Consider the following 10,300-nt stretch of genomic DNA (forward strand, 5'->3'; position numbering starts at 1 on the left):
TTTTTTTTTTTTTTTTTTTTTTTTTTTTTTTTTTTTTTTTTTTTTTTTTTTTTTTTGCTGAACTTAATTCATGCAAGTTATTTGGGATTAGTGTAATAATAAGATATGAGAATTTGAATCTGACTTTGAATTTTCGTTCTAGAGATGTCCTTCGGGAGACAAGCTTCTCATTGAATAAAGAGTTTGTATCTCTTTCTTTGACTTAAAAATGCGAATTAAAGGTAATTTGAGTAGTAACTTTCCGAAGTCACAGTAGAAGCATCATAAATTGTAACGGCTCAAGCCCACTATTAGTAGATATTGTCACCTTTGAATTTTTCTTCTTTGGGTTTCCCCTCACGGTTTTTAAAACACGTTTGCTAGGGAGAGGTTTCCACGTCTTTATAATAAATACACTTACTTGAGCTAGTTTGATATTCATCCTTATCACATATTTTGTTTGGAAAGTAGATCCATGAGAGTGAGTCATGCTCTTTGTTTTTCTTCATTTTCATTTCATAATTCTCTCATGGAGAGAGGAAAAGAGGGAGGGAGTTCCAAGGTATTTACTCATGCCTTCCTTTTACACATTAGTAGTTAGTTGATCAGTTCCTTTCTTTTGAGGAAAAGAAATTGCTGTGTCTTAATTCTTCAACCATACCTTAATAAATTAGATCCCACCAATCACCTTCTCTTTGTTCCTATGACTTAGTTTTTTCTCCCTTCCTTTTTTTCTTTGAATAATGATTCCTATGCTTGAAACTTGATAATATGTTCCTCATCTTCCGGAAAATACCAGAGATCTTTCCAATTTTTATTTATGTTAGTCAAATATTGCTGGTTCCCTCACAGTTGTGGCGTTTGATTTTCATAGCTGTGCCAAATTAATGTGTATGCGTGTATCTATCTGTGTATATATATGTATATGTATATGATAGTGAATATATATGTGTATATTTATATGTGTGTATATATGTATTTGTTTGTATATATATGTATATGATAGTGAATATATATGTGTATGATAGTGAAATGGCGCCTCTGGATCCCATAGCAAGTTAAGTTCAGAGTACATGTATATATGTATATGTATATATATGTTCCAATCTTATGCGAGGTTCTGAAGGGACTGTTGAGGATTATTATTGGGAGTGCTAATTCAGTGGTTTATAGGTAAGGAATACTATCTCCATTGGTATGAGATCTTTTGGGGAATCCCAAAGCAAAACCGAGAGTTTATGCTCAAAGTGGACAATATCATATCATTGTGGAGATCCATGATTTCTAACGGGATTATATATGTATGTACACATTTTAAGTTTGTGTACCATTGAATTTAAAAATCGTCTTTTAAATGTTTTTCAAATATTCAATATTTTTAAAAATTAATAAATCCTAATAGTTAAATTTGTAAAATTTTAAAATTTTTAAATAGCACAACTATGGTACATAAAATTTAAGTTTAAAAACTTATTAATAAACTCTCTTTTTCTCCCACTATCATTTTAATTTATTAATTTTCTATATTTGATCTCTGACTTTTTTTAATTTTTTTAAAAATAAACTCTCCCATCCCTTTCTCGTTACTTGTTTTAATAAAATTATTGGATTTAAATATAAATAGTACAAAAAAAAAAAAAAAAAAAACAGAGACATCTTAATCTTTGACTATAATTTAGTATACAAATGATTTAAAATCTTTATATTCAAATGTGTGTTTGTTATGTGTTCATCACACGACATTAGACAGAAAAATATATGGAAATTAAGATGAAATGCGTGCACATAATCCAATGATTCTTCCTTTTATTTTTATAATTTATTACTGAAATTTGGTTGATTTTATTATGTAGTTTCTTTTAAACATATTTGATTAACCATCATAAACTTAGGAATAATAATTAATTTGACTTTAATTCATTTTAGTTTTAGATTAGGTTGATCTCCTAAACCAAACTTTGAGTGTCTAAATGGGTTTACTTCTCCCTTTCATCATTTGCTTCCTACTTTTCCTTTTTCTCAATCATTTCTTTTTGTTTTTTAATTTATTTATCATATAATAAGCTTATTTTAACGACCGTCCTTGCCTTTTTATGTTTTATATAATGTACGGCGTCTAAAAGTTTAATATATTCACTACGGGTAAATATATATAAAAATAAAATTTTAGACATTAGCTCGTTAAAACAAAATCGAACTAGTTAAGATTTGGAGAAATTTGGAAGGATAGTAATTTCAAACCATAATTTGAGATTTAAAAAAGAAAAAAAAAAGAAGACAAATTAAGCTTTTGCTTTTTATATTTCAATTATAAATATCTGGGCTAGAGGAAAATAAATTTTTTTTAATTTTTGTGAAGAAAAAAAAAAAAAGAAAAATAATCTCATGCTTATTTATTTATTGTTTAATCCGAAAATTATAATAATCAGAAATAATTGTGTGAGAGAGGGATCGACTTTTAGTAGTATTACTACTGTTTTAAATTAATAAATGATTTATTATTTTTTTAAAATAATAATTTAGATTAATTATAAAAAAAAAAAAAAAAGAGGGAATAGAGTCTGCCTAAACTGTCAGAATAATAAATAAATTTTTTTCCCACATTTTGGGTTTGAATGAATGAATAAATAAATATGAAAATACTTTTAAAATTAAGTTAAGCCGGCAAGTCCTTCGGATGCAATTCAATTTACAATACTGCCCCTATTCCAAAGTCAACTCCCCCAACCTTGCATTTATTTTGTTTTGGTGCTTTCAATTTGCTTTAATTTCACATTTGACCCAACATTTTTATTTTTATTTTATTTTGTACCCTTTTATAGAAAAAATTTAGTCATAAATTAATTTTTGGTACTCAATAACCTCTGCAACAATTATTTAAAAATAATTTATATTATTTTTCGGTTAAATTAATAAAAATACTCTTCAATTTTGTAAAAGGTACGATGAATTTTCAATAATACCTTTAAATTTTTTAAAAAAAAATCTAAAAAAATACCTATTATATTTTGTTCAATTTATGAGCTCGAATGATAATGCCGATAATTGAAGCGTCAAATTGCAATAATAAAAATTTTAATACATAACATTTACTTTTGCTTCCAATTTATAGCGTAACAAATAGTTTTTATTGGACTTCCAAATTATTTTTTATATATAGTTTAGATTAAATTATATTAAAAAAATAAAATTTAGTAATTTTAGAAGTTATAATTTCAGATAAATTAATTATAAAGAATCAATACCCATATAAATTAATTTTTACCCTTAAAAACTATGAATACAAATTAAGGGTTAAATTTGTAATTTAACATATATAATTTTCGAAAAAATAAAATAAAACAATAACATGAAAATTTCTTCTTGGCTTATTGGCGTCACCTCACGAACTGTTCCCTATAAGATCCCCTTCGTCTCTCTCGCCATTGAATGAATTTTTTTGCAGATCAAAGCCTTCTGCTTCGCTTCATTCATCAATGGATTCCGATTTTCCTCCTCTTTTCGGATGCCCGATTTCCATGGAGCTCATGGAGGATCCCGTCACCATCTCCACCGGCGTCACCTACGAGAGAAAAAGCATCGAAAAATGGCTCTTCACTTACAACAACAAAACCTGTCCGGCGACGATGCAGACCCTCGCCGCTGGCGACTTCGTCATTACTCCTAATCTCACTCTCAAACGCCTCATTCTCGCTTGGAAGATTACTGATTCTTCTGCGTCGCCGGCGACGATCGAGGAAGTCCGATCGCTGCTTGCGACTGTTGAGTCTTCTCCATTCAAGGTGAGTTCGTTGAGGAAATTGAGATCGATGATTGAAACGAGCGATGAGATGAAATCGGAATTTGTTCGATTGAATGGGATTGGAATTGTTGTGAATGTTGTCGTTCAAATTCTCATTGATTGTTCTGATTTTTGGACGTTTGAAGCTTGTGAAGAGGCTGTGGGAGTGTTGTCTCAGCTTCCGATTTCGAACGAAGACAAACTGTTCGACGAAATGTCTAAGAGAGAAGAATTGATGAAATCCATCGCTATTGTTCTTCAAAGGGGAAGTGCTGAAGGCCGTTTTTACGCTGTGAAAATCCTAAGAAATATTGCTAAGAACACCAATTTCAATTGGGGCTCTGTTTTGGAAGAACAGGGGATTGATTTCTTCAAGCCATTGTTGGAGCTTGTATCAGACGAATTCTCCACAAAGGCAAGCTCGTGCACATTGGATGTAATGATGGAAATTTTAGCATTGTCAAAGAGAAGTCGAGTGAAGGCGATCGAGGCCGGTGCTGTGTGCATCCTCATCGAGCTCTTACCGGAGTCGGGTCGATCGAAATGCGAGCGAATGCTGCAGATTCTGCAGAGTTTGTGTGAATGTGCAGAGGGGAGATTGGCTTTGGTGGAACATGGGATGGGAATTGCAGCAGTGACTAAGAAGATTTTGAATGTTTCAAACGTAGCAACAAAAATGGGAGTGAAGATTTTGCTTTGGATTAGTAGTTTTCACCCCAATGAAAGGGTTGTGGAAGAGATGATGGCTTGTGGGGTAGTGAAGAAGCTGATGATGATATTGCACATGGACGGCGGCGGTGGCGGCGGCGGCGGTGGCCGGAGTTCGACGAAGGAGAAGGCGATCAAGATTTTGAAGATGCATGGGAGCTCATGGAGGCGTAGCCCTTGTTTTCCAAGTGAGTTGAAGAATTATTTGATGTTTGTGAATATCGAATGATATATTGTTCTTCCTAAACAAATCAACATACCATAGGGAAAGGAAAATTAAGTATTTTTTGTCACATTTTTGCTCAAAGTTAATTGTTTTTTTTTTTTTTTTTGGGGGGAATATATAGTAATTGAATTGGGTGGTTTCCATGATAATTTGATTGATTTTTGTTTTCGAGTTTATGGGTTTTTGTAGAACGGTTTGAATTCATCTAATTACGAGTTTAATTCAACTTTTGAAATTTGAGTTAATACCCGACTTATAAAGCTATAACATATACAAGATTAAAAAGTTATACAAGATTAAAAAGTTATGATTTCTATTAGACATAATTTTTTTTTTTTTTTTTTTTTACCATGAATTCTCGAAAATGCTTACTTTAGTGTAATTTTATTAGATAAATTTAATTTTTAACAAACTAAAAAAACAAAATAACCATTAAATTTACATACGGGGACTGATGAAGGATACATATTGGTTTAATATTTTAATTTTGGGCACTTGAAATAACGTAATTGGCCGTAATACTAATAAACATTTAAGGTATTAAGGATTAAAAAAAAAGGGTTTAATATCTATCTTTCTTTGCAATTCTACTCATTTTACCTCAAACAAATAGTGAAACCCCACTTCATCAAATCATTTAAAATAAAGTGCTTCTGCTGGAAGCAAGAACAAAGTGCATATCAGCATTGATTATATCCCATCAACCCAACCAATTTACTCATCAGACTTCAAATGTTGGAAGTAATTTAATGAGGTAATTCATGGGTGTGTCGGTAGAAAAATAAAGGACGGGTTATATTTAAGTTATTACGATCTCACCATCCACCTCTTGGGGTCCAGCGTCCTACCCAGTACATCGTCTGGTGTCTGGTTTTGATATCATTTGTAACAGCTCAAGCCCACTACTGGTAGATATTGTCCACTTTGGCCCATTATTCAGCCTCACGGTTTTAAAATGCATCTACATATTGTCCACTTTGGCCCATTATTTAGCCTCACGGTTTTAAAACGCGTCTATTAGGAAACGGTTTTCACACCCTTATAAGGAATGTTTTGTTTCCCTCTCCAATCGAGGTTGGATCACTTTCCTTTGGGAAATTTTTTAGATCAAATATTTTCTTAATGAAGGTTATGGTCAAGAGATTCCTTCATATATTTCTTACAAACCAGCCCACTCCAAAACAGTCTCAAAATCAACCAAAAACCAAACCCTATCTTTCCCATTCTTAGAAAGAAGCAACAAAATGGACACAATCAACAAAATTTAAGCAATTTCATGCACAAAATGGTAGTTAATGGCTTCATCCACCATAAGCCATCACTTAACAAGCTCATTGCCCATGTCCTCTCAATGGGCTCGCCTGGTCTTGCCTATGCTTATTCAGTTTTTTCACACACTCAAGAGTTGGATATACTTACTTGGAACACCATGTTGAGAGGCCTTGTGAATTCCAACATGCCGAGAAGGGCACTCCATAGTTACTTTGAGATGCTTCAATGGTCGAGAAATGTTGCTGATAGATTCACATTTCCTTCACTGCTGAAGGTTTGTGCCCTTTCATTGGAACTCAAAGTTGGGAAGTATATGCTTGATTCCGACCTGTACATAGAAACCACATTGTTAAATATGTATGCTGCCTGTGGGGATTTGAACTCCGCGAAGGTTTTGTTTGAGAAAATGGGTCATAGAAACGAAGTGGTTTGGACTTTGATGATTAGTGGTTGTACGAAAAACCATTGTCCTAATGAGGCATTTCTTTTGTATGAGAAAAATGGAGGAAGATGGATTTACTCCGATGAAGTGACCATGGCAACACTCGTACGGCTTGTGCTCAATTGAAAGATTTTGGCGTTGGAATGAAGCTGCACTCTCGAATAGAATTTGAGATGTGTTTGGGAAGTGCTCGTTGAGGATGGTTAGTGGGGAGTCCCACGTCGGCTAATTAAAGGGTTGATCATAAGTTTATAAGTAAAGAATAAATCTCCATTGGAATAAGACCTTTTGGGAAAACCCAAAGTAGAGCCATGAGAGCTTAGGCTCAAAATGGACAATATCATACCATTATAGAGGTTCGTGATTCCTAACATGTTACCAGAGTCATGCCCTTAACTTAGCCATGCCAATAAAATCCTCGAATGTCAAACAAAGAAGTTGTGAGTCTCGAAGGTATAGTCAAACTTGACTCAAGTGACGAACAAATGGTGTACTTTGTTTGAGGGCTCCAAAGAAGGAGTCAAGCCTCAATTAAGGGGAGGTTGTTCGAGGGCTTCATAGACCTCAGGGGAGGCTCTATGGTATACTTTGTTTGAGGGGAGGATTATTGGTGAGGAGTCCCACGTCGACTAATTAAGGAGTTGATCATAAGTTTATAAGTAAAGAATACATCTCCATTAGAATGAAGCCTTTTGGGGAAACTAAAAGTAAAGTCACGAGAACTTATGCTCAAAGTGGACAATATCATATTATTGTGGCATTTCGTGATTCCTAACCGTGCTTTGGTTGATATGTATGCAAAATGTGGGGAGCTAAACCCTGCAAAGCAAGTATTGATCATTTGTCTGAAAGAGACGTGTATGCTTGGTCGACTTTTATTTTTGGTTATGTCGAGAACAACAGAATCATAGAGGCGATGCAGTTAATCAGGGAAATGGTTGCCAACCGAATCTTTGATGGGATGTCGAAAAGAGATTTGATTTCATGGAATTCTATGATAATTGATCTTGCTCTACACGGCCTCGGCAGGGAGGCCCTCGCCCGGTTCCATCTAATGCAAATGACAGCCTTAAGATGATAGAGGTACTGAGTGCCTGCAGCTACGCAGGGTTAGATCAAGAGGGCAGAGAGCAATTACATGAAATGGGAGCGTTTTATGGAATGAATCACGGATCTCCAAAATGGTATGATATAACCTCTCATGGATTTCTTTTGGGCTTCCCCAAAAGGCCTCATACCAATGGAGATGTATTCCTTACCTATAAACTCATGAATGTGGACTCCCTCCACAACAATCCTCAACAAATCAAGACCTAAGTAAGAGCATTATCGGTTCATGCTGGATTTTTTATGTAGAGAGGGTTGTTTGGCAGAAGCACGGGAATTTATCTGAGTAATGTCTTTAGAACCAAATGGTGCAATCTGGGGCTCTCTGCTTGGTGCTTAACGAGTATATAACAATATTGAGCTTGGGGAGGAAGCGGCTAGATGCCTGCTAAAACTTGAACCAACATAGGATGGAGTTTACATTTTGCTCTCCAACATTTATGCAAGAAGGAAAGTGTGGAATGAAGTAAAAAAAGATTAGAGAATTGATGAATCAGACAGGAGTTCAGAAAACACCTGGTTGCAGTTCGATCGATAATGCCCCATATTCATTTCTGGCGGGAGATTGTTCTTACCCAGAAACAATGCTTAGACATGTTAGAGAGAAGCTGAAGCTGGCAGGCTAAGTGAAAACTAGCTTTATGTTATGGCTTATTGAAATCTAAGGTAGGGGGGAGAATTGTTATCTTTGAAGAACCTTAGTGTAACAACTCAAGCTCACTGCTAGCAAATATTGTCCTATTTGGATTTTTTCTTTCGGGGTTCTCCTCAAGGTTTTTTAAAACGCGTCTACTAGGGAAAGATTTTTACACTCTTATAAAGAATACTTAATTCTCCTCCCCAACCGATGTGAGATCTCATACTGAAGCTTGCTCAGATTGTCATACTACAATAAAGATTTACAAAAGGTAGATAGTTCTCTCACCGTTTCCACTGTTTCAAAGATGGTTCCTGTTCTTGCAGGGATTATTGGTGAAACATGAATGGCTCTACAAAAAATATATATATAAAGGATACATTGAAAGCATAAATTAGCTAGATCACATTTCTTTTTAACTTTTCAGAGAGATACATGTGTGTTTAATACTACAAAAAAGCTAACTAAATCTCTCTAGTAAAGAGGTTACATTAGGGAAGTCTAACTATTTTTCTTATTTAATGAGATTACACAAATATCTCTAATAATCACACAGACGTAATTAAGGTCATTCCTTTAACGTAATAAAATTTCATTGATGTTTGAAGTTTAAAGGAATGTGCAATCCATAATGCTCAGTAGAAAATTTAGAATACCTTTATCACAGCTTAAGCGGTATCTGTGGATGGATGATGTGATATTTCCTCCTCTCCTGCGTCAATAGAAAATAGGTTTACAAGAAATAACAAAGGACAGTGTTATCATCTATAGCATGGTGTAAAATTGAAATTTTATTATGAATACATTATTTTACGTATGTTCATTGATTTTAGAATACATTAAATCAACTATTGATTCCTCATTGAGGAAGGCTTATTTCCAACAGTCTTATCCACCACCATGTATAGACATAAACAACTAGCAAAGTACTAATATATATTAACTGAGTAAGTTGCAAACTCATGGTAACTAGAGCTTTGAAGTGGCTGAAGCAGGCAAGTTGGGTCTTGCAGTGAGCTTTAGGTCTTCCCACTCTTCGTCTTCAATCCTAGAGAAGTACCTCTCAACCATTGCATCAGTGACAAGCTCCAGCTTTGAGGGTTCCCACTAAAGAAGAATATAAAAGATGAGATCAGATAAAGGTTGGATAAACTTTTAAGAATGTACATTCGAGAATCCCGAATAACAAGCAAGAGATTTCGAAGATGTAGATGTCTACACCCGACATATACCTTTGGGTTCCGATCTTTATCCAACAGTAAAGCTCTACAACCCTGCATTTAATGAAATGGCATCATGATCTCGAGTAGATAATAGAAATATAACAGCCTAAGTCCACTGCTAGCAGATATTGTCCTCTTTGGACTTTCCCTTCTAGGCTTCCCCTCAAGGTTTTTAAAACGTGTCTGCTAGGGGAGGTTTCTACACCCTTATAAAGAATATTTTGTTCTCCTCTCCAACCGATGTGGGATCTCACAATCCACCCCCCTTCAGGGCTCAGCGTACTCGCTGGCACACTGCCTTGTGTCCACCCCCCTTCGTGGCTCATCCTCCTCGTTGGCACATCGCCCAATGTCTGGTTCTGATATCATTTATAACAGCCCGAATCCACCGCCAGCAGATATTGTCCTTTTTAGGTTTTCTCTTCTGGGCTTCCCCTCAAGATTTTTAAAACGTGTCTGTTAGGGAGAGATTTCCACACTCTTATAAAGAATGTTTTGTTCCTCCTCAACCGATGTGAGATCTCACAAAAAATGTAAAAAATGTGGAGATAAACAGTCAGTGGAAAACCTCAATGAAATCTTCGCTGACTTCCCCTCGCATGACATGACAAGCCATTCTATACTCACGAATGAGACACTGACCAGCATCTTGAAGTCTGCCTTCTCTTATCTGTCATTCCAGAAAAAGACCATATTAAGTTCATTGATGTAAATTTCAAAATTTTGGTGGCAAGAAAGAGGAGAGAATGTTTTAGAGAAATGAAAGATCACAAGATATTTGGCAGTTAGTTCTTCTTATTGCTTTCTCTTGGAATGCTGTAGCTAAATCATCTCAAAACTACTCAATGGATTTGTTGTTTGTCCCAATTTGAATGTTTTTTTTTTTTTTTTTTTTTTTTACTCCCCCTTGGCATTTTGCCTTCAA

General features: G+C 34.7%; 2 protein-coding genes across 6 annotated transcripts in view; one reads left to right on the forward strand and one right to left on the reverse strand.

Moving 5' to 3' along the window:
• Window positions 1-3,363: 3,363 nt before the first annotated feature.
• LOC111460728 (E3 ubiquitin-protein ligase PUB23-like) overlaps window positions 3,364-10,300 on the forward strand; it is an 8,141-nt gene continuing 1,204 nt past the window's right edge. The window contains exon 1 of one of the 2 annotated variants that reach the window (XM_023104024.1): window positions 3,364-4,656. In XM_023104024.1, the coding sequence (XP_022959792.1) occupies window positions 3,456-4,656 (1,201 nt within the window). In that variant the 5' untranslated portion in view covers window positions 3,364-3,455. Of the gene's footprint in view, window positions 4,823-10,300 lie in introns of those variants that run through there. The other variant, XM_023104105.1, reaches the window with a different exon arrangement.
• Window positions 5,895-10,300, reverse strand: part of LOC111460854 (3-hydroxyisobutyryl-CoA hydrolase 1-like) — a 10,347-nt gene continuing 5,941 nt past the window's right edge. For 2 of the 4 annotated variants that reach the window (XM_023104423.1, XM_023104224.1), the window contains exons 12-14: window positions 9,944-10,045; window positions 9,385-9,426; window positions 8,929-9,259 (exon numbers count right to left, since the gene is read on the reverse strand). In XM_023104423.1, the coding sequence (XP_022960191.1) occupies window positions 9,122-9,259; window positions 9,385-9,426; window positions 9,944-10,045 (282 nt within the window). In that variant the 3' untranslated portion in view covers window positions 8,929-9,121. Of the gene's footprint in view, window positions 6,295-8,785; window positions 8,865-8,928; window positions 9,260-9,384; window positions 9,427-9,943; window positions 10,046-10,300 lie in introns of those variants that run through there. The other 2 variants (XR_002713512.1, XM_023104302.1) reach the window with 2 other exon arrangements.

This window comes from Cucurbita moschata, unplaced genomic scaffold (assembly GCF_002738365.1).
Source record: "Cucurbita moschata cultivar Rifu unplaced genomic scaffold, Cmos_1.0 Cmo_Scf00001, whole genome shotgun sequence".
Taxonomy (NCBI): Eukaryota; Viridiplantae; Streptophyta; class Magnoliopsida; order Cucurbitales; family Cucurbitaceae; genus Cucurbita; species Cucurbita moschata.